Source organism: Phalacrocorax aristotelis, chromosome 5 (genome assembly GCF_949628215.1).
Source record: "Phalacrocorax aristotelis chromosome 5, bGulAri2.1, whole genome shotgun sequence".
Lineage (NCBI taxonomy): Eukaryota > Metazoa > Chordata > Aves > Suliformes > Phalacrocoracidae > Phalacrocorax > Phalacrocorax aristotelis.
The window spans coordinates 8007661-8032948 of record NC_134280.1 but is presented as its reverse complement, the minus strand read 5'-3'; the positions used below and the strand labels follow the sequence as shown (position 1 = coordinate 8032948).

The 25288-nt window shown below is 39.4% G+C and overlaps 1 protein-coding gene across 9 annotated transcripts in view; it reads right to left on the bottom strand.

The window, feature by feature from the left end:
* The window catches only part of ZRANB3 (zinc finger RANBP2-type containing 3), a 53909-nt gene extending 31066 nt beyond the window's left edge, over positions 1-22843 (bottom strand). For 2 of the 9 annotated variants that reach the window (XM_075092860.1, XM_075092862.1), the window contains exons 1-2: positions 13917-14000; positions 9954-10054 (exon numbers count right to left, since the gene is read on the bottom strand). Coding sequence is in view for 6 of the 9 variants with exons in the window: in XM_075092854.1 (XP_074948955.1) it covers positions 13917-14068 (152 nt within the window). In the remaining 3 variants the exon portion in view is untranslated. Of the gene's footprint in view, positions 1-9953; positions 10055-13916; positions 14076-16409; positions 16482-21242; positions 21427-21598; positions 21986-22797 lie in introns of those variants that run through there. The other 7 variants (XM_075092854.1, XM_075092853.1, XM_075092855.1 and 4 more) reach the window with 7 other exon arrangements.
* Positions 22844-25288: the final 2445 nt, after the last annotated feature.

Below are 25288 nucleotides of genomic sequence, written 5' to 3'. Positions count from 1 at the left end.
TTTAAAGCATTGTATAACTTTCTAAATTGTCGTAAAAAAAAACCTGGAAGAATAACTCCCACCAGTCAGTATCATAATGCCACACAGAGGGCACAGGCTTAGTCGAACCATTGATTGAGAAATACAGCAGTGAATGCTGTTGGTTGAACTAAGTGACAGCAATAGACTGATAGCTCTATACAGTCAATCACTTCATCTGAGAATTCATAAATGTTTACTGACAGAAAAAAGTTCCAAGTCTCATAAATGATGAAATACTTCAACGTCTGGAAGGGAATAAATTTCACAGGCCACTGCTTGTTTTCCCCCTATCCTTCCGCCTTGTGCTTTTCACTTACTATCCCCAATAGCTTTCACTCATGGACGCAAACTAGCCTTGATGAATTGCTCTGGATGGATTCTTCTTCACAGTCTGTTCCCAGCCACTGCATCTTCTAAGGAAGCTGAAACTTCTCCTCCTATGCCACATAACTAGATACGCACTGGACCATGTAACTCAAATGCAGCATTCCTTCCATGAAAAATCAGAAAATATCTTCCAGGTCTTTATGTCTATAATAAAATTTAACACACCACAATATAAACATTCTTTATTTTGATACCGAAAATCTTCTAAAGTAATACAAAACTGCTTTTTTAGTGGCAGGTAGTCTGAAGTTAGTGTAGCTACCCAAAACCACAACATAAGTCTTCTGCACAAAACCCAGCCACTTTACACTAATGATTAATGCTTGTAGCAGCACCATCAAATTAGAGCTGTCATTATGTCTAATAACACGCACCTTGCCATAGGGCCAAAATGGACATTTCTGTGGTCAAAACAGAAATCTCACCAGAAAATGTACACTGGCACTTTTCAGACACGGTGTGCAAGATGAATGCTCGATAATTCTGAGAAACACAGTATACTGCTGTTTGCTCGCTCCATCTGCCAGTGTAAATTTCATGCCTACCAATTTCATCAGTTCCTTTCAACTAACTTCTATTTTGAATTCTTTTTTATCTTATATAACATAATTTTTTATAAGTAACAAACTATCTACTTGCAATGCTTTGTAACCACTCTCCCCCTCCAAATTGTTAGGGATGGAGCAATGATAGCAAAGGAAGACAACATCACAAAACAAACCTCCCAAGTCTGCACAGATTTACAAAGGAAAAAAGGCAGGAAGAGAATTATTTTTACTGGCAACTCATGATTGTGGGGCCTTAATGCCTGTCATCTGTGGCTGGGCAAAGACATTTATTTGCAGACAACTAATACACTACTCTAATTTTAAAATAATGTTGGGTTTTGCCCACTTCAAAGACTGATTTTTTTTTCATTCAATACTCATTTTGAATTGCCTGAAGTGAAGTTTACAAAACAAGTCTTTCTTTTTGCAGATTCTTTCAGAGACCAACTCCTTTCAGTATATTAATCAGGTCTTTTAAAAACAGTTTGAAGCCTGAAAACAATTGGAGTGCACAACAACCTAGTGTTACAGGGTTTTTTAAACTCCTTATACAAATGCAGAAAATGAGTCAGACTATAACAACCAGCTACAGAGCAGAGACATCTCAAGAATAAACCAAAGACCTTCTTCAACAATATAGTATATTTAATATAAGGATGTCAGATCAAATGTACAAATATAGCAATAACTGAATTTATTGCATCCAAGTAGCATCTGGTAGTAAGGAAATGTGGTAAAAAGGACAGGAATACAAATGTTCCTTGCCAACTTGTGCTGACAAATACAGTATATCTCAGCATATCAACTTATATTTTAGTAGAATTGCATAAATAATGAAATGTTAATTATGCCAGTTCAGACACACAGACATCAAAGTGAGAATACATAAGATCCTACTGCACTGTTCTTTGGCACATGTGAATTAACTATTTGGACCCTCACTCTTTTTTTCAGGAAAAAAAGCTAAAATGAAGAATTTCAGGTGGATTTACAAATTGTTCTGGCAATTAGAAGCTAAATAGCAATTAAAATAAAAAATTTTTAAAATGTCAACCACGGGAACACATGTTTTTTCCATAAAATTATATTTCTTTAATTGGAGTGAACTGTAGCCACGTAAACTTTGATGACTTGAGTGTCTGCCAAAGAATAAGAGGTTGTTCTGTTTTCCTTTTCGTGCTCGTTATCAGGCTGTGGTCATAGAATCTTTGCTGCTATAGAGTATCTTCTGTTTTCAGGTCTATTAACTTCCACTTAATACATCTGAAGTGCAACTTCTTATGTAGCAGCGACAAAGTTGCTGGCTTTTAAATAGTTATAGAAACTCATCATATTTTTGCTGGTAAATGAATGGAAGTAACTGCCAACTTTTTATCCGTAACATAACCACTCTTAAAAGATAATAACGGTATAGTGATCAACACAGTTTTATCTTTCTTGTTTCTGCAGTGCCAATACAATAGACATTCCACAGAAACACCCATATGCTTAGAAGTTATATATCTGTAGTGATATTTTGCTATTTACTTAAGTATTCATTCTCTTCCCTCACCCAATGATGAAATAGCTTTGTCATAATTAGTTTGGGATTTTCTTCCTATACTTGCAACCTATACATTCATTTTAGTCATTTAAACATTCGACTAGACATATCACAGACTGATATGAATCAGGTGCACAAAATTGTTTCTAAAGCTCCAGTTAGAGTATCTGAATGTGTTAAGCACTCTGTTATGATACAGTTAGCAACATGAATCACTGCTTTGAGCCACACTGCTCATAGACAAATTCCTGAAGTGCTAGTTTTAATATTGCTGATTGCCAATTAATTAACAGTATTGACACTTACACTTGATAAACGTTTTGACATGATACACAAGATAAGTTTATGATACAGGTAGAAGTTAATGTAAGTGGAAATTGAGGATATTAAATTATTTTAGGATTTAATGCATTTTAGAGTATTCATCCTCTGTAGTTTTCACAGTTTGAGAATAAGAACCTTAAAGATGCCTGCTTAATGTACTTACAAAGTATGAGAAGTCAAAATTTTTTCATTAGATTCTAGTGCAGTGAAAAGCAGCTTATATTACTGAGAAGGAAATAATCAACTATTCCCAGTTTATAATCAAAACAACTAGGTTTGAAATGTAAAGAACTTCCCTATCATTATAGCCCAGATCACACAGAACTCATAAGATACCTAATAGTTGCATTAGGCTGTTAAAAAGCAATACTTCAGATTTTGCTTTACATAATCTTAAAAATATGCAACCTCTACTTAAAACAAACTTCAGTATGTTCTATATTACTGCCAACATGAACATAAAGGTTCCATGCTGTCAAAGCAGAAGAAACAGATCTTCAGCTACACTGAAGGGACAAATATGTATTTTTGTTTCACGTGTTTTGACTGCAAGAAGACAGACTTCTTGTTCTCTAAAGTTCAATTAGTCATTTCCTCTCAACTGGTAGTTACCCAATCTGAGCTTCATCATTCATATCCCATCTGTTCATATGACACCTTAATAATAGCTCTATCCAAGAATATAAATCAGAGCTATGATACGCAGTTTCATATCCTGTTATAAGCTCAGCCCACATGGTCAAAAGTTTCAGAAAAGCAGGAAAAAAAAAATTCACTGTAGATGTCTCAGTTACACTTACTCCCAGTAGCAAAGTCCAACCGTACAAAAAGCAACACAGTCAATGGCAAATTCTTTCAGATGCTTTCCCATTTCATTTGTAAACGTTTCCCTTCTTCATAGTGAATCCTGTGGCTAGCATTTAAATCTCTGTCCATTTATCAAGGAAATCTGCTATTTCTTCGTAACAGAAAGCATCAGAATCTCATTGGGATGCATTGCACATGCTGCTACAGGCTTCTTACTGTTCATAACCCGTTTGTAGTTGTAAGGTTAGCAGTGGGCTTTGGACACAATAGTACCTTTCATAAATAGAAGGTAACCACATAGTCTAGTCTCCACTAGGACTTAACAACCCTTTCATTTTGAGATGTATTAGCTTTAAAATAAAACTACATTTTCCATTAAAATGCAAACACAAAGAGCAAGCCAGGAAGCTTTGTGCGAGAATGTATCCTGGTAAGTGAATATGCATGCAGAGAAGAGAGCAAGAAGTCTGCTGTGTTGGTTCACCTCAGGTGCACATAGGTCCAAAAACCTTATTGTTGAACTCCACACAAGAGAACAAATGCAAGCATCTGAGGTTATACACAAAACCCATCACTGTGAAGCTTTCTTCTAAATGCAAAGAATCACCTAAACCACATAAAGCTGGGACCACATAAAGCTGGACGAGTCAGAACCCCAGAACCAGATATTCATGAGTTAGCACGCACTATCAGAACAGTCTTGTAAAGGTATCAAGCACCAAGCAAAGGTGCACTTGCAGGTTCTTACTACAGCAAACCTTGGAGAGAAACCAGAAGTTAGCAAAAAAACAGGTGAAAGAACTCAGGAAGAAACCCAAAAGCTAGCCCTATGAAAGCTCTGGTCAGGAAGGTCAGAAAGCATAATTTTTCAAACCTCAAAGAGCACAGAAAGAGCTCCCGATTGTGTTGATGTAAAGAATATTGGAACCATCTTTGCAAAGCAGAAGGAGAAGCAGATCTTTAAAAATTTATGCAGATGAGTTGATTGGAGAAGGAGAAGGAAACTGAGGCTAAGCTCATGTGGCATATGTCATACAGCCACACGAAATAGTCTACATCAGAAAGAAGTTAATACTAGAAGTGTCATAAAAGATAAGTTTCAGTGAAGGAAAAAAGTGTTTAAATGAAAGTGATTTCTATTTCTGTGTCTGGGTTACATTCAGGTCACCCTTTTTGACATGTTAGCAATAGTAATCAAGCAAATGATACAGTTCAAGTTTCTTCTATTAATTCTGGCTACTTTAGCAAGGTATCTTTGCAAAGACAAAAAAAATCTAATTTTGAACTTTGCTCTTGCAAGAATGCCGATTAACAACATGCTGGCATGTATCCAAGGTCTGTATAACCAAGAATCCTATTAAGTAATACAGGCAGTGGTAGAGGTTTCTTGTAACTACAGAAATATTTTGCAATAATATCCTCTCTAAACCAGAGAGTTCTGCTTCCTTACATGGAGGATTAAAAGCTGAAGGGGTATAGCAATCCAATACAACTGTTGCTTGCTTGTAGGGATAATTTAACTTTTTGATTAATTTTCAACAGCTATTTATCCAGGAAAAAAAAAACAAAACCACAGGTAACTTCTTCAGAACAAATTCCTTCACTTTGAAATGCATTTTCCAAGACAAACAGTCAAAGCAGTAGCACTTTATTTCTTAAACCACTGAAAAATTTTGTTACTACTCAAATAAATTAAAGCTGTTTTTGTTAATGCAGTCTTTGGAACATGTTGTACAGAGGAAGCTCGCATCTTTCTTTCACTAGTGTGGGTGTCCTGATATTCTTGGGATTCTCACCTACTCATGTGAGTCAGTTTTATATAACGCTACAACGTATAATTTACCTCCTACTCACAAGCCAACACTTTAGCACTAACATCTTAACCAAGGGTTATTTAAGGAATCTGAACTTAGTACATTTTTATATAAGACTGCGCAAGCAACCATTACGTTTGTGTGTCAGTAATCACAGCACACAGTCCTAAAACTAGAACAAAGAGAGCTGACTTCCTTGCAAAAATAATCAAGGTTGTTTCACCAAAAATAGAGCTCCAGAAGATTTAAGCTAGATTATATCCTTGCTCTTGAAGTACGCTAGGTATTTAAAAAAAACCCCAAATAATAAAAAAAAACCAACCCTCAATCTAATGTAAGATGTACTAAATTGCCACATCTGCAGTGTTAATGATTCTCTAGAAGAGTGTAGAGGAGAAGGGTTGTGCTGTCATGCTTTTCTCCAACACTCTTCCTATCCTTCCAACTGCCATTAAGTCAGTCAGAATTTGACTCATACTTGTTTAAGACCTGACTTTTTCTCACTCGCATTAGAGCAGCTTGTCTCACAAACTCAAAGCCGATCACTTTCATTCTGCCCTCTCCCTGGTGCTTCCAGCTAAACACACCATTTTTTCATCGTGGATTCTCCCGCTGCAAACTTGCATTGCATACAGCTGACACTAAACTAATTTTCCCCTCTCTCCATCGCTGTTGACAACCTACTACCTACACTTGTAGTCTTCATATCACTTGGTTCTTCTCTTCCATTCTAACAAATTGTGCTCTGCATTTCTCAAAATCTGTATTTTCTTCTCTTTTCCTACTACTAAAAGTCCATATTTAAGCCCAGGTGATTTCTCAGGTTACTACCATTGCTTTTTACGGTTCTGAAATATATATTTTTTAAACCTCACCCAGTTCCTCTCCTGATAGACATTCTACATTCGCTTACTGACAATGCGGTTTTTTTGTTCCATTTGAATTGCTTCCCAGTTCCTCCAGCATCACTTCCAAACAAGCCTCCCTGGCCATGAAGGCTCTGCAGCATTTGGCTCAATCTCTCATTCATACTTCCTGCATCTGAACCTTATTCTGTGAGCTAGCATCTTCATTTAGTCATCTCTTTCCCCTTTGGCACTTCTCAGATGTGAAATATACTCTGAAACATTACAAACCAATGACTTTAAAAAAAGAAACAGTTCTCTAAAAACACAGTACTCACAGAGCTACTCCATATTTAATTGCTGAAATGTATCAAAATAACTGTGTGATCACCTCCATCCATCCATATTCATTAAATAGCCATTCCATTCTTCTTACCCAAGGATTACTTTTCACCTTTATTTTCTAAGACTGGAAACATATGTTCATCGATTATGATGCAGGGTTTAAGGACTCAGATTTATCACAAAATTATAATAATTTCATATATCTAAAATGAATTGCTGAACATGTTGGAATAAAAGATTTCTTTCTCACACTAGCAAGAGACTTATGCCTTGTTTCAAACACCTCCTTCTGACTATCTAACCATAATCTACTGAGAATAGACACAGAAATCACATTAAAGAGTTAATTATTTTTATACCCAGTTCTCTGTGATCTGAAGGACTACAACCAATGGACACGCTTGTTGATGGCACTTCATGCTTCAAATCACCAAGTACAAATTAAAATAAAAATTAAACAGAGAAATATTCCTAGACATGACTAAAAAACAAAAAAAACCCCTAAAAACCTAAATGTGAATGGAATTTCACTTTCTAACATGCAGATTTAATTAATTAGGCATCTATCAAAGTCAGTGTGACAAAACAAGAGAGAATAAGTAGATCTCCTGAAAGAGGCTATGATTAACTTCATCTTGTCTAGTTTTTAATTTTTCTTTATGTTAAATTCTGAACTCTCCATCTTAAGATCAAATTAGTCACAAGTTTGATAACAGGAATTCAGATTAACTCCAGTCTCACAACAACAGTGATACTACAACATCTGGAGTCATTAAAGGATATTCTGTTTGGTACTTAGAACAGTTCTACACCCTTATCTGTAGCATACAAGAACGATAGATAGTTATTATGTGCTTACAAGGAAATAGTCAGAATGCTCACTAAGATATTCAGCAACTTATTCAAAACAAAATGGCCCAATATGAATAAAGCTTGAAGAAAAACTCTTCTTATAAATGTTTTCCATAACTGAAGTCAAAACCAATATACTGATAATTATCAAATAACTATAGCTCCATAAAACATGAACTCTCCATGTCAACCATTTCTGTTACATTTCTCTGCCTTTAGAAATTAGTGGTTAATATCTTCAGTACATAAACGAAGATTTATGCTACTTGCTTAAGTTAAACTAGGACATTAAGTAAACTAATGGACTGCAGTTCTGTGAGGACCTATAACAGAAGTGAAAACAGTAAAAAAAAATTCAACTGAAAATAAGATGCCACATCTCCCAGAAGAGATATACTGAGAAATAATACTGGGGGACAATCCAACAGTAGCCTGTAAAATATTTTTAAGTGTTCCTTTAAACCATGTAGCTGATTCTGAAAAAAACAGAGAGATGATTTTAGACAATCTTAAAAAGCAGTTGGTCTTGCATTTAATCACAACATAGACTTGCAGCAACCTATGACCTTTCAAACAAAGGACAGAAAAACTAGACATAGACAGTAACAGATATATAAACATGCATCTAGGCCTAGTGTTTCAAAACGGAAACGGAAGAAAAATGTATTTTCTTCTCTGAAATTTTCTTATTCATAGGTACTACTAAAGGTAAGAAACTTTAGAAAAGAAATACACTGAAAAATCAAATCAATCAGTAATCATGGATAAAAAATAGTAAAGATAAAAGCAAAGCAAAACAAAAGCTCTTGTAACTTAAAAAGGCACTACTAGATAGAAAGCAACAGTGGCATTACAGAGAAGGAAAAAGAAAGATTAATAGATAACACAAAACCCAGAACTAGTAAAAATGGCATAAATAAGAGTGAAATGGAAAAACAGTTAAACAAAAATGTAAGAGAAAAGGACCTACTGTTCTAGCACAAACTAGAATGTGCATGGAAGCAAACATAGATTGAACATATTTTCTCTTAGCAGCTTCCAAATGCTAGAAATATAACCCCCTTAGGCACTCAACTCAAATGGAAATACCTTTCATACTATTCAATGACTAATACCGAAGAATTCACTTGATTCAGCCTATCTAGTTCAGAGTCTAGTCAAAGAAAGCTTAATCTCTTCCACAAGGTCTAAAAAATTCTATTAAAAAGACACATTTCCACCCCCACCCAATACACCGGACATGCAGAATATAGGGTGGGTTTTTTTATGCTTAGCAAGGTTGAATGACATACAACAAAGCATATTAAGAATAAGGATTTCTGAGAACTTCAGAATTTTGATTTTAAAGAGGGGGAAAAAAATGTTAATCTAAGGTGATGCAGATATCTAGACTCAGTTTCTGTGCGTTCTCATCACTCTTTCCTACTACCATCCTAGAAAGTTAAAGACATTTGTGTATAAATTTGCCCAAGAATTTAAACATGACTTACATCAGAAATTCCTGGCCCTACAAAGGAATATACTGTGCCTGGGAACTCTAAATATTTCTATTTGCTTCCTGCTCAAGAGCTATATTTTCTATGGTTCAACTACTAAAATCTCCGCAGACTGTATACACTCTACCTTTCCAGCGAGAAACTGGAGCTAGAACCTTTTAGCTGCGTTCATCAGCTTTGAGGAAATTTTGAAGTGAGCCTCTGTTTTTCTGGTCTACTTTGAAGAGGGATGCTGAAATTAATTTCTGTGAAGACTCAAAGTCTTTGAAATAAAAATCTGCTTTAATTAACAAAGAATTAACTATGCATTTCTCCTGTGTTACTTGCTAGAGATCAGAGACACAGTCAGTAGAAAAAAAAAAAAAAAAAGTACTATTTTGAAGTGCAACCAACTGATTCATTATTATAAGGGGGGACACTTGCATTCCATTCTTTAATGATCTCACTATCATGATGATTCTCTGTAGCCTACTATCCAAAACAACATTAAAAACTATGCAACTTTTTCTTACTCTAGAAAATGCCTGCCTAACAAAAAATACCCTTTCATTAAAGCTGACACCTCTTAATGCCAGATACAAACTCTGTATATCATGTCACTGCCATCCATTTCATTGTCATTTACCACTTTCTTACCATGTCTATACTCAGTAAGCAATCTTAAGCCAGCATATGTGTGAAACTAAAAATCACATGCTCCAGAACATAGAATTTAATGTATTACCTCTAAAACTTATAAAGGTACTATTAAAAAGCAAAAATAATCTATAAATCAATACTGGAATAAAATACAGATACTGGTAAATGTACTGATAAGCATTTCAATACTTATATAAATTTAAAAAAAACTTTTTTTTTTTTCTGCCAGAAAATAGAAGTTACAATATTAATGGACTTGAACCTTGTATAAGAAAGTGAGAAGAAAACACAACAGGAAACTAGGTTACACCAGTAAAACAGTTTGAGCATACAATTATAATGGAAAAGCTTATTTCATGAGTGGTAAATATCTCCAAGTCCTCTTCGGCATCCACAAGCAAGATAGCTTAAACAAATTGTTCTGCCAACATCTCTAAAAAATAAAATAAGTATCTGTGTGTCTGAAGGCATCTTTTTCAGATACCATCAAGAAGGCAAGCAATGCTAAATAACTGTTTGCAAATCACACACTGACAGTTTTTATTATAAAACTTGATAAAGAATTTAGTAGTATGGTTTGTACATGTTACTCAGTAGGAAGAGATCTAACTTTCAAACAATAGCGTGCCTCTGACTTTTACAATATATTCAGGTGAGCAAATTGTTTGTAATACGAGACAGACGTCACACACCTATAAAGAGAGGATATAAAAAAAGAGTAGACGGTAGAAAGAGACTCTGAATTTCCACATACTATGTTAGTGAACAGTAACAACAAATATAGTTAATATCCAAAATGAGATGTGGTCTCAAAAGAGATTGAATACAATCAATACAATCTTTGTAAGTACAATCAAGCCATTTGCCCACATATCTCTGCATCTTGGATATTTTGCCCAAACGTCTACTGCTTTTTCCAGAGTATTGTGCTTCAACACTGCTACTCCCTCTACACTAACACCTGACCATTGGCTGGTGACTTCTCAGTATTGTTCAGGCCTTTGTTCTCAGGTCAGCCTCCTGCAGCATACTTCATAGATTTTACATGGAAGAATAAAATAGGCTTGAAAATTACACTCTGTTGCTCAGTACAACTAAACCCAATAAGCAAGATGACACCTTTACTTTAAGGTTTTTGCTTATGCCTCTTCACTCACGATTATGTTACTCTGAGCTCTCAGATATATGGGGATTTGTCCATATCTGCCCAAACTATGGCTAATAACTAGCAAAGAGCAGAGAGAACTGCTTACCTCCACCTCCCAAAAGCATACAGACAACTGACCCTATCAACCCAAAATACTTCCTGAGCTCATTGGTAACAGTTTATGTTCTTGGAAGGGGTAAGTTTGTTGATTTCTATTTAAAAGACAGTTTAAAGCACATATAAATAAAATAAATACATACTGATGCTGTTTTTAAAAGTAACATACTTTTTGTGAGAGAAAAGCATAAAAATAACATCGTTTTCAAGGACAGAACGTGTGTGCACCCATCTTTTGTGCACATTAATGTTTGAGGTTATAAATAAAGACCAAACATTGTTTCCATTACAAGGTACCTATTCCCAAGAGCTCTTCTGAAAAATAATCTCTAGTAAGGAATAAGCAGCCATGCCGTTATTTACCGTTAAGGCATGTCCGTGAGCTAAAAGGTATGTTAGCATATGTTGAGCTATACAGTGTTGTCTTGGCTCTAGAAGTATTACTTCCTAGAAGAATGTTAGGCAGTCTCTCTTAGTCTAGACAATGCCTTTGGAGCATCTGCTGAAAAAGCCTTTGATTCATTTACTAATGAATCAAAAGCACATATCACAACAGCATATTTATTTTATGCTCTGGGAAAAGACAATGGAATTAATAGCTTGCTCCCAGCCCCTTCCGTGAGAGCAATAAAAGTTTGTTCTAATAAGACCCTTTTCAGGCTGGGTGCTTGTCTAACCTACGATAATATTACTTGAATCTCTTCAGCCGATAAAGCACTTACTCTACACCAGCTTCCTGCCACTACAGCAAAGCATAGATTAAGTGATGACTGCAAAGGGAATGTGTAGCCTGAGGGAGAGAAGAAAGAACAGCCGAGATGCACATACTGCTTACTTCAAGTCCTATGTTTATATACTTTTAAAACTAGAGAAGACACTTTTTATGGAAAAGTACCACATCCTGCTAAATATACCACTGGGAATACTGAAAGAAGGCTTAAATCATTATGGAGTACACAAAAGGGAGAGACTTGGGTGAGTCAAGGGCTGACAAACTAATAAGAAAACTCAGCTACAAGCAGCAGAGGCTCTTGTTCTCCGTTTTGGGACAGAAAGAAAATTAGATCTGCCTGAGCAAGGGACAGATTTAAAAAATATTCCTCAGGGAAGTTTGACTTAATAAATGTTACTTTACATAGAGGCTGGCTGAAGGTGTGCGCACAATTCCTCAATTTGACCCACCTAACATATAGGATTTGCTATGCCAAGGAATGAGATTTCTTGCTATCATGATGACAAAAACTTTCATGTGCATGCCACAGTAAAACCGTCAGTGCCATATTACTCAACAGTCTTCTGTTAATGAGGGGTTTCAAGGAAAGAAAACAACATAAATCCCATAATTCTAATGAAAATAATGTTATTCCCTCCTTTAAAAAGAGTCATTAGCCTAGGTATTCCAAACCTTTTTGGATACGTCTTGCTGGCAATTGTTAATTCTCAAACAAAAAGAAGAAAGAAGTATCTGATTAAAATTTATCTAGTCCTACAGTTAAGCTGCTTCCTGAGGAACCTCTATATTATATAATTGCCTGCAAAAGATTACGCTACTTTCAAGTATATCCACTAGCCCACACTAATTAACATTAAAGAAACTTTACACATTTAATGTCTTCTGTTATTTCACTATTCCTATATAAAAATGCACTTCAGCTGCATACTATATAAACCTCACTTCCCCCTATTAGAATCAGATCAACTGAGATATGGTAACCAAGGGCTTTGGATTTATTAAATTCTAATGTACACTTGGCTGTCTATTCTATCAAAGTCTTAGTGATCCATTATAAACTGCATGCATTTATTCTCAGACACACTAGGCAGCAGGGAATTGCCTAATATGACCAGTGGTCACAGGGAAGTTAATGTCAACATAGCAGAAAGCTTTTTAAATCTCAGGCTTGCACGTTAATGGCTGGGGTCATCTTTCTACTCTGCTACTTAGTCAGCATAAAAAAAGATGGCTTGCTTCATTCCCCGAAGACAGCAATGTTATAATTGCTGAAGGTTTTCAGCCAACTGAACAGAATTAAAGTGAAAATCTTCAGAGAAAATTTTAATTGATCAAAAATTCCGTATAGTTGTAAGAGCTGACGATAAATACTTCCTTTCCAATTTTTTCCCTACAGGGAAAGAGATGCACAATTCTTTTCTCCTGCAAAAAGTCACAAACGTTAGCAAGCAACCCCCTTAAAACTTAAGCCTTTTATTCTGAGCAAGACAATGAAATGATCAGAAACTAGCTTTGTCCTTCTTTAAACCTAAGCTGAAATAATTTAATGTGTGCCAGACCTCTAAAATGTCATTACTTTCCAAAAGAGCAACATACAGTAGTTTCATGGCTTTAGATTGCAATTGCCTAAATTTTCTAAAAATTTATAAGCATGGAAATAGCATTTCCCTTCCCTCCTCTTTGCCCCTGTAACTCAGTAACAGGCTCTTACTCCACAAAATATTTCCAGCCGCTGCTGCATAAACTATTTTTCTGATTTATCAGGTACTTAATTGTTGAATGCCTGCTCTACCCGTTGCTGCACTTGCCAACTGAGCACTCTGCAAGGTTTCTTCTGCTCCGCTGTTGCAGCTCAGTGAGTTCCAGAACACCCTGATTGCATGTCAGAATTGTACCAAGTTTAAAATAGAATATCACACAGATGCATCAAGATCTGTTAGTCATTCTCCTAACAGCTCTACCATGCCATTAAGAACTAAAGAAACAAATGTGAATTAACTTATTCTAAGAATCTCTATTAACATGACAAAAAGAATGGTCCTCCTGATATCAACCTCCTCTTATGTGTGGAGGTCTTTGATACTACAATTCTCTTTTGCATAATGCATTATTAAGCATTTCTTCATCCTCTGGGGAAATAACAAAACAACCCCTCATTTTAAACCACGTTATAGTTTACGAAAAATTTCTGTAATATAACTCACCTAAGAGCTGCTGGAATTGCACAGTCTTTGTAAAAATTAATTTATGTTTACCAAAACTAATCATTTTTAGCACACAATACAATAAGGATTTTACCTGCCGCCTTTCTGAAGTGCAAATATGATGCCTTTCTCCTGAAAAGGAAGCAGTTTCTTTCTCAGTCTTTCAGGTAGAAAGTACAGCTTAGCATCAATGTTTTCTGAAGAAGCAGCTTCAAGTGTAGGTGTTCCCCAGAATGTACTAGCCATGTTGAACCTAAGGGAAACAAAACAAAAAAAAGGACATCTTACTTAAAAGATGGGTCTGCAATAGGTTACAGAATAAAGCTTCATGGAACAATAATAATCACTCCGCCTTGAAATATTTGATATCTACACAAATCTTCTCAAGTCTTGAGAATTCTTCCTAGAAAGCATAAAATAATGCAGATGATGGGGGAAGAGCCCACCACCTCAGTATCAATAAAATATTCTAATTATTCCAGTATGAAGAGGCCAGCATGTATCACTTCCTCAACACTATGAAATAGTTATTTAAGAAAGTTCCCTATTCATGAATGACAGTTATTGGCCATTCAAATAGAGCTAACTTGGAGGCACTGAAATACAACTCTTCTAGTAAACATTTTTCAGAAGAGTTACACAAAAAAGGTTGTTTAATCTTCTGATTATGGAACTAACAGTCCCCCCCAAATTTTTAATCCTAAGAATCAAATAAGGAAAAAAGGGCAAAATATGCCCAGTCTGGGGGAAGGGGGGGGGGGGGGGAGAGTAAGGAACTTTACTTCCCTCAGAAAGAAACAATCTTAAAGCACAGAATTAATCAATGAGAATTCTCATACTCTGCTTCAGACTAAAAATGTGGATTTTTCATTCAGTTTTGTTCAGGGGGACAGATCAGGGAAGAAATACTTGCTTTTGTTCCCTTACAACTTCAACATACTTTAAACAAACAAATGGTTAAAAAGTCCAGTAGCAGTGTGCTAATTAGACATGAGGAAAGCAACAAACATTTACATCAAAGCATTACCTAATTACTTTGGATTCACGGCCTGTGTGAGGAGCAGGATTACCTTCTTAACGATCACAGAAGCAAAGAACAACAGCCAAAATACGCTTCCTGTATTGTTAACAGTAGATATTGTACCACCAGGTTTGATACCAAAATTCTGAACAGATTGCACTCTGATTTTTTTAATACTTTCAATTACTTTGGTATTTCTGAAACAACTTGGAAGAAGTCAGATACGGTTTGGCAGGAAGAACCATTATATCACAAGAAGAAATGTGATGAGCTACATGGTCATTCACTTCAAGGATCTGCAGGACTAAAGAATCTATTTTTTTCTTTTTTACACTGACTGGTTACAAAGTAAGATAGATCTGGGGACAATTAAAACACTTAATGTAATCAACATAAAGCACGATCATGCAAAACAGAGTTTGCAGCAGTCTCCTACTGTCATGGAGTTTAGGTGAGGAGGTAAGACAGATCGATTCAGATGAAACTATATGCCACAGTGAAAGAACAGCACCTCTGTATTCCTAAATAATTCCATTTATGAAATTTTAGCTACAAGACTTGATGTACACTCTTCCAGCTGAAGTTACATTCTCTTCAGTGAAGAGAACCTAGCTATAACTGCACTACCACACCGTATCCATCTCTCCATATAGCCCAAGTTGAAAGAGCCTGGGCTTTTGTTCTAGTGCGACTATGCAAACATGTTCTAGTGCTCCATCTTCTACAGGCCTCTGTGAGATTAAAGCCAAGAAACCCTTCTGCTGGGCTGGGAGGGGGGCGGGGAGGTTCCCACTGGAGGTTTTCCAAGAGTGTGGGAAGCAGCTGGCCCCCATGAGCCCTTCTCCATGGTGCTCAGCCAGGGTGCAGGTGGCGCGCTGAGCCTGGGCCACGGTGCTGCACCATGTGGGGCAGGGGTGTGGGGCTGGGGTGCAGGGTGGACTCACGGGCGTGCAGGGGAGGGGGGTGACCCACCAAGCCCTGGCCTGTCTTGTGTGACAGCGAATGCTGTCCGAAAACCAGGGAGAGATGGAGAAAAAGGGAAAGAATAGAGCTGGAGAGCACTGCAAAAATAAGTTATAGGGATTTTGCCACTTCTGGAGCAAAAAGAAAATTGGCACAGTCAGTACTGTTGACAAAAGTGTCTGTAACTGGACAAAACGCCCCCAGACCAAATCCAAAAAAGGACCCACCCCACCCCAACACCCCTCCACCAAAAAATAAAAAGGACCTGGTCGTATTGGTTACTGCTAGAACTGGTTACTCTGTAGCTACTAGTTAGAACTGGTACTGTTCTACAACTAAACTGTTGCAGAACCCTAGAAAAAGGAGGATTTTGGACTACCCTGTTACTGGCATCACCAGTCAGACTAATGACATTCGGGCAGGCAGAAAGTGTGTGCTTTTTTTGTTTGCATGATGAAGTATAGGCATACATCTCAACATACACGTCACAGACATCCAAAAAACTGCAAAGAAAATGCTGCAGACGAGTCTATGGTCAAGTTCCATGAGACTGTCATTGTGAAAATATTGAACAAGGTAACATTGAAGAATTTCTGTGCATACCTTCTTGGGCACCTATTACGACTTCTGCAATGAAGTGCTGTGTAACCACAACTGTTTTGACATGCCACTCTGCTAGACAAAGAGGGGAAAAATGAATTTAAATTTTAAATAGTGAGTGACGTTCAAAGTTGAGGCATAAGGGCTGTATCTACCATTGCTATGGATTTTGTTCTATTTTGTAGTAATTACTTAGCTGTCAGAGAATCTATTTTAAGAAGCACATTCTTGAAGAGTTATCCTTTGTTGCACATATAAAGCCCTAGAAATATTATTGCACATTTATGAAAATAACAATCCTAACCAGAATCATAGATGTGTGTGCGTGTATATGCATACACTTAAGGACTTCTGTATAAACACGGTTTCAACCCTGCTCTCACAAACATGTAACTCAAGGGTCTGAACACCTGATGTTACTCATGAGACAAGTGATTTGCATAGCAATAAGAACTCCACAGCTGGAGAGAGGCTGCTGTTGTGTTTCCAATAGCACAGAAAGCCCAGTTCTCAAATAAGTGTGGTACTATCAGCAGAAAGACAGGACCTTTTCTCCCTAGATTCATATCAGGTCACACACTCAAGGTGGTAACCTAACAAGAGACGAGCCCAGTACTGCTAAACCTCCTCCTGATACAGACTTCTGACTAAAGGCCTTCTAGGACATAACCTGTCCAAAGATAAAGAGCGATACCTTCTGAATGTCAATGAAATAGCCATTTATAGAGAAGGGAAATCTGGATTTCTATTGCAAATCAGACATTCTGTGTCACCTAAGCATGCCTGCACTATCAACTATGGCTTCCCCCCATTTTTATAAGTGGAATCTCTTTCATATCTTTAAAGAAACAATACTCTTGTACCTTAGGCCTCTGGAACATTCAACAGCAGATAAAAGTATTATGATTAGTATCAAGGCTCTTTGATGCATGTTCATCACTGAACTTCTCTTAACGGAAGGAAAGCCTCTGGCTTGCCCTTTATACTCAAGAGATGCATTTCACAAAAAAAATCATAAAGCTCTGATAAATACCCACTTCATCTCTCAGTTGAGCAAACAAACATTTCAGCTCTAACTGTTGCAAAAGCAATCATAATCACTTCAATAGTTCTATCACAATATTTTCCACAGAGTATTTTTTTTCTTTAAAAGTTGATTAAGGTACTTCAAGACTGCTTGCAAAAAACAAATAGTAAAGATTTCAGTAGAGCTGACCTTAAACAAGTATGCTGCAGGATTGGTGGACCCAAGAAACCTGTTTGACACTCAACAACTGTGATTCACCCCCAAAGAAAGTTTCTGACTCATTTTCTATGATGATTTTCTATTCTATAAAAGCAGAAAAAACAAAGTGTTTCTGATCAGTTTGCTACATAGCTTACTGTGAGTGACAATATGAGAATGAAATGTTACCATAACTAACTTTGTGTTGAACTAGATTATGACAAGATTCTTTCACTGAAACACTGAATAAAACCACGAAGTTTCAGAAGCATAAATCTGAATTAGAGGAGGCATGTATGATTCACCAGTACATAGCAATACCACCATACAAAATGTTCTGCATCAGTCACTAAGGTCTTCAAAGGCAGTTTTAACCTATCTCAAAAAGCAGCAACAGCAACACAGAAAGCACTAACTACCAGATATGTACAAGTTTTTGTTAATTTTTTTCTCTAGGTGAATACTTGAAGAAATGAATGGTGAATAACTAAAGAAGTCCACATACAGTGAACAACGACTATTATAAAAACATACACAATCACTAGTGTGAGCACAAGACAGCAATATGAATTGTGCGGTACTGAACCTTTCAGACATTGCTCCTTGGAAAGGCAAAGTAGTTGCATAATCACATCACCCCAATATTCTCCTAATTATCAACTTTATGCTCCAGTCCTTTGCATTTACCTTATCTACACCATTATTTTAACGTGGACTACAAGATTTTGAAGACGGACTTTGCCATCTGCTGTGCATATATGACCCACCGCTGTTGCAGTTGACTACTATGGAGTTCATGGCAAGTAAAAAAATACCTCAGGGAAAATACTTGATGCTCGAGACATGCTTACCTGAGAACATGCACTTCAGAATGAAGTTTGAAGAACTTGGGATACCTAAAATGCACTTTTTTTAAAAACAACACTTACGTAGTTCTTCCCCAAACCTTTTAAGTTTACTTCAACTATTGTGAACATGCACTTTTTTAATGATCATACAAAAAAATCATACCCTGAAGATTCAAAGTCTGTCACTATGTCTGAATAAACAGCAGTGATAAAAATCCACGTTCAGTCTATATTAATACCTGCAGCACTATTCTATGATATCCAAAGCTACAGAAGGCACTACAAAAGGTAGATAGACCTTATGAAAGATTTATTTTGGCTGTGTACAAAATAAGAATGAATAGTGATGAAATAAGACAGAGGAAGAAATTAATTCCACCAAATTGCTTTTAATTGATTTGCTAATTACACTGAGAACCAATGCCTTACTTGTGTAGAATGAGTCTGGCAGGGTGATCATTTATGTTTTGTTTTGAAACAGATCAGTTATGCACACCACTGTAATAATGTCAACAAACAAAAATAGCCTTTTTTTAAAAATAATTTAGTCAGTGTAGCAGAAGACCAGTTTGTGTCTGTTGTTCTACCTGTTGCAGGTTCGGAAGCTCTAAGAAGAGAGAGAAGTATTAGTTCATGTTTTCTCTAACTACAATTTTTCATTTGTTTCGGTGTCCTTAATACGTTGTAATATGCATACCATCAACCTTCCCACATCTATAGATCACAAGCTCTGGAATGCCAGTTTTCTCAAAGAAAACAGACCTAAAAGGTTTGGTGTGGAGGCCTAACTTTTTACTCAGAGGTCATTCAGTTACAGAGCTTTTATGAGTACAAAAATAAAAACTGTATGGTATTTTCTCAAGGAAATCAAGGATGAAATAGCTGAATTACAAACCCAGTAACTTTTAATCTAAAATTGTTTTAGCATCTCAGGAGTAGCTAGTGGTAAATGATCCCAACTTTTAAAAACAGGAACCGGGAAGACTCATGGAACTATAGCACGATTCATTTATAGGGCATAATACCCAGTAAAAAAATCATGATGTGCAGAACTTGTGAACACCATGGTAAATACATCATCTATTTGGTGGGAGTCAACACATCTTTTGTAAAGGTGAGTCTTATCTTTCAAGTCTGCTAAAGTTTTTTGAAGGGGATCTACAACAATGTACCTATAAACTGGTTGGCAGTCCAGTTTCCACTATTTTTCACAATTAATTAAATTAAAAAAGAATGGGTTTTACAAACATATTTGTACAGTAATTATAATTTTGAGGAAGACTTTTGAGAAGGTCTCTCAAACTTTTCAGAAAACTGAGCTGCTGTATGAAAAAATTGCACTGAAACTTTTTTTAAATACAAGTAGACTGTTCATTCGTGAGAGAAACAACACCAGCAGTATTTCAAAAGAATCTGCTCCAACTTCTGTTATGTTCAATGAATTCATAAATGATCAGGAGAAGTAAGTAACCACCGAGGGAGAAGGGCAGTGTAAATACTGGTAAAATAAAACTTTTAAAAGTCTACAATTCTGTCACTGCTGCTGCTGCACTGCATTTCACTGTCATAGAATCATAGAATTATTAAGGTTAGCAAAGAACTCTAGGATCATCACATCCAACTGTCAACCTAATACCATCATGTCTCCTAAACCATATCCTGAAGTGCCACATCTACATGCTTTTTTAACACCTCCAGGGATGGTGACTCCACCACCTCTCTGGGCAGCCTCTTCCAATGCCTGACCACTCTTTCAGTGAAGAAATTCTTCCTAACATCCAATCTAAACCTCACTTGATGCAGCTTGAAGCCATTTCCTCTTGTCTTATCACTAGTAACTTAGAAGAAGTTACTACAGGCACTTATCCTTCTGGAGGTATGTATTAAGACCCAACTTGCTGAGAATGTTATCCCAGGTGATACGTTTCTTTATGGGAATGTTTGGTACAAGACCAATGAGAGCTTCAAGGCCTATTTAAGTTTTGCAGCTGTTCGTCAACACAAGCGGTTATCATAATATAAACTCACTATTTATTTTTAATGCAGCTCAGTAACATGTGCCTGAAACAAACAAATATTACCATCAATTGTTTGCTTCATAAATTCCCTCTTGATGCTCCCAACTGCATGTTCAATAAAACTTAAGAGGGAATTTAAAGCTTTAAGGAAATCATATGACTTTGGTTCATCAACCATTTTTCTACCAGTGGAATAATAAAGAACTGAAAAACTACCAAAATCATTAGAAGACAGCATTTAAAAAGATATCAAAAGAAGAAGTAATCAGGACAGTACAAAAGGACATCACAAAACTCCATAGCATACAGCAGCTTTTCCACAGGTCAGTGCACTGGGCTTAGAGAAAAAACACACACCTTAACACCTGCCACAGGGCAAATATTTTTTGCCTCACGCAATCGCCCGCGCACAGCAGTGCCCTACGACTGCAGAACCACCCGGGCGCACGCTGCCACAGCCCAGCAGCGGCCAGGGAAGCAGAGCCAGCGAGGCCTTCAGGCACAAACACGTGCTGAGGAAGAACAGGAGTCACCTGGGAGCTCAACGACCGACCCGACCCCCCGTCCCCTAGGGCACCCGGTAAGGCGGGGCCCAGTAAGGCGGCCCTCACGGCCACCGTCCCCCGGGTCACCGCGCATCGCAACTCGGCACAGCGGTGGGGGTGGTTGGGAAACGTCAGAGCCTCCCCCTCTCCCCAGGGGGACGCTCAGGCGATGGCCGGACACCCCCCCCAACACCACTCACGCTGCCAGCCGTCACAACTGTCCCGCACCTTCGCGGGCTTCGGGCTCAAACCTCCGCCGCACGGAAGTGACGCAGCGGCGGGGAACGGAGCGCGCGCGCGCACACACGGTTCCCGCCGCTTGTCCGCCGCGCGCGCGCGCGGCGCTTCCGGGCCCGGGGTCTTCTTTTTTTGTTGATTTTCTTTATGCTTTTGTGTCCTTCCCCCTCCACCCCCCGCCCCGCTTCCCTGGGAGCGAGTTAAACGGCATGTTCCTGCCCGGAGGTGCCTCACACCAGCCCCCGCTTCGCTCGGATGGTGCGCGGGGGAGAGAGGGAAGGGCTGAGAGAGCCGGCGGGGAGGGAAGCGGCGCGGTTACCTCCACGGCAGAGGTGGGCGGGCTGTAAAAAGAGGGTAGCAGGCGCGGGGATGGCGCTGAGGGCTGGGCTGAGCGAGGGGCCCGCAGGGCTCTGGAGGTTGGCGGAGAAAGCAGCTTGAGGGCTGGAGCCGGGGCGAGGGGCGCGGAGGGCGGATGGGTGCGCGGCAAAGCGGGGACTACAGCTCCCGGCCTGCCCTGCGCACGCCCTGCCCGCGGTGCGGGGTCCTGGTGTGGCTGCCGAGAGGGCACCTGGCGGCGCTGGGGTCGTGCGGGTGGGGACAGACGACGGGTGTATTACGGCCGCGGGAGGGCTGGCGGCCCGGGGGAGGGATCGGGCAGGCTGCCATTAGCCGCCGGAGCCGCCCGCCTGCGCGCCCTCGGCAGCCCACAGTGGGCGGGCGTAGCGATGCCGGTCTCTGCGCCAAGGAGGGGTTCTTATTGGTGTTGACGGCTGTCTGTCAAGCTAAAGGCGCCCTGGGATTGGTCGGTGTCATCTGGGCGGGCTTGCGCTGGCGTAAGCGCCGAGAGACACCAGTCACCGGCAGGGCCGGGGAAAGGCGCCGCGCCGCGAATTGGCTGGCGTGGCCGCTAATCATTAGCGTCCCGCGCGGCTATTGGTGGCGGTCGTGCGGTGGGGCGGGCCTTTCCCCGCGCCGCGGCAGCAGGAGGAACCCGGGCGGCTCTTCGGGGCTGGCGATGGGGCTCGGCGCCCCGCGTGTGTGAGCCCGCCGCGCCGCCGCCGCTCCGGCCCCGGCCCCGGCCCCGGCCCCGGCCCCGGCCCCGGCCCGTCGGCCGCGCCGCCGAGGTAAGGAGCCCGCCGCCCCGCCGGGGATCGGCGACCCTGCGGGCGTGGGGCGATCGGCGGGGTCGCGCGCTCCTCTGAGGAGAGCGGGGGAGGGGAGGGGGGGGGGAGGGGAGGGGGGGGGGAGGGGGGCGGCCGCGCCTGCAGTGCGGAGAGCGGGGGGCAGCGGCGGGGGGTGGAGGTGTCCCGGGGCAGCGGGGAAAGGCCGCGGCCCCGTTTCCCTTCCCTAATATAGGCAGGGCTGGCCGCCGCCACTGGTGGAGCGGGGCACGGCCCGGCCCGGGGCTGAGCTTCGCCGCCGGTCCGCCCCGGGGCTGCGACGGCAGCCCGCCGCAGCCCTGCGCCGCCCCGGCCCGGGGTCCCGCCCGGCCCGACCTGGTCGCGCCGCCGCCCTTACTTGTTGGAGGATGTTGGTCCCGGAGCGGGCCGGAGGCCCTCGGAGCGCCCGGAGCCCCCGGGCCAGGCGCTGCAGGGGCGAGCGGTTGGGGTTCAGCCCCTTGGGGTGGTGGTGCCAGCCCGCAAGCGTGCCTGCAAGGGCTCCTGTTTAGACCCCCCTGTGTGTTGTCTGGGGTTGATGTTATATTCGTGCTGCTTGTGATGGTGTTGGAAGAGGGCTGTTTTATCACGGTTTTATTCTGTCGCACGTTGGACAATTCTGTGTGTGGATATGTCTATCATACTGTAATCCAAAGTGTAAGGAGAATCGAGAGCAAACTGTGTCACGGTCTGGCTTTTACAGTTTCTTTTAGTAATGTTTTCAAATGAGTTTTCTGCACTGAAGAAGGGTTTCGCTTTATGAGCGAGACAGAAAAAGAAGTGAGACAGTCATTTCTTACACTGAGTCTAAGAAAAATTCAGATTTTTCACGCTAAAAATATGCACAAATTCTGTTTTTCAGAATTAAGCCTGTAATATAGGATACATGTTGGTGGATTTGTGTGATCTCTATAGAAAGCTGGATTAGGAAGGTGGTGGAAAAGAAACCAAAATAAGTGATGGGTACTTTGTTTAGGGTGCATTGTCAGACAATATACACAATATACTACAAAAGTGTGGTGTTTTGGAGTGGTTTTTTTAGTTGTTTTAATTTTTAATATTTATGCCCTTTTTATCATTAGCCTGAACTTAGAGAGATATGGCATGGCTAATGCAGAATAGGGAATGTGCTGGGATTTTTTTTTTCCTCCGACAGAGCATCTGAGACTAACCTTTTTGCACTGAGGCATTAACTTACGATTTTCAACGGGGTTACTTTCTCATGTCTTATCTTCTACAAGGAGTATTGTACTTGAGACTTGCTTTTCGCATGAATGCTAAGCAGAAGACATGATCACAGCAGTCTTACAATGCAGTATTTCTTGAGGATGTTGGATTAGGAATACATATTTATTGTTGAAGTGAAAGCAACAAAAAAAGTAGCTCTGTAAACACTTTTCAAAAGATTTTATTCAAACACTTTGCTATTCAGGAGAAAGAGATGTCAATGGAAACATGTTTTCTTCCACAGTCTTCCATGTGTTTGTTACTAATGATGGTATTATTGCTAGGCAGCTAATATTAAGTGTTTGCTTTACAGTAAATACTGTGATGTTGAGGGTTTAAGTGTTTTGTAGGAGATCTATACTTCATAGCTTGTAGTCCTCAATGGGAAAAAAAAAAGCCCCAGTGGTAAAGATAACAGAAAGACTTGTGTCTTTCAGATCTTACAAGTACTACATTTTTGACCTTCTAACTCCATTACTCACTTGCTAGATCACTTTCTGATTTACAAAACTGTATATTGCTACCAAGATCAACAGCTGATTTTTCTCAGCAGTAAAAATGGGTTTGACTAAATACCAGTAATTTTAAGGGGTGTGCACTGTGCTGGGTCAGGTTTGTTAGCAGTTTTCCATAAACTATTTGTTAAAGGTTTGGGAAGGGTGAATTACTTGAATTGAAGTGGTCCTTTGATGATATTTTTGTGTGTGTAGGAATAAAAGAGGAAAATCTGAGGAGACAGATATTACTACTTTCCTCTTTCTTGTCTTGAGCATAACTGTGTCTATGCTTTTTTGTCTTTCTTTAACTTGTATTAAGTTTTTGGTTTTCATTTCTCCGCATGTTTCAGTATATTCACCTTACTTATTTTACACTACTTGCTTAAAGTTTGTCTGAAACTGTTTCAAACTGGCTGGACGTTCTAAGTGAGGTGCTTGAGGTATAGCTCTGGGTATGAAGTTCAAATATCATGGTTTAGTGCTTTATTCAGTTGAAAAGTGCTGTCAGTTTGATCCTGTAGTGTGGGTTAATTTAAGTTTGTGTATCTTTGTATCACCGTTTTCACACGTTTACTTGTCCCCTGAGTTAATTTTACTAAGAAATGTAGTGCCACATCTTTTTAAATACAATGATGCATTTAAAGTTTCAAGTTACTGTGTGGTAGGCTTATAGAGGTAGTTGATACAGTTGCATTTTTTGGATTCTGGGGAAAATGGGACTTTCGACCATGCGTTCAAAAAGATGATGTTAGTGAGGCAATATAAACTTTGAATCATCTGCAATGTAGCATACATTAAATTTTTAAAAAACCTTTTAATATATATTGACAGCATTGTTCTGTTTTGGTGAGCGAGACAACTCTGCTATAACTTTTTACTACCTGCATAAAAATAGCAACAACTTCGGATGTCCTGATTAGTGATAGACAACAAAATTACTATTAAAGTGTATAGGTTCTGAAATTTTCCAGCATACTCTAATTCTTTGTATTTCATAGATATGAGCAGAGGTAAGCAAGAGCCAGTAAATACAAAATACTGTAATTCATGGGTGTGACATCTAAGTAGCTTTCACAGAAGTGGTGGAGTGTTCTGTAACCCGGGGACTGCTAGGCTGGAAGGACTGCA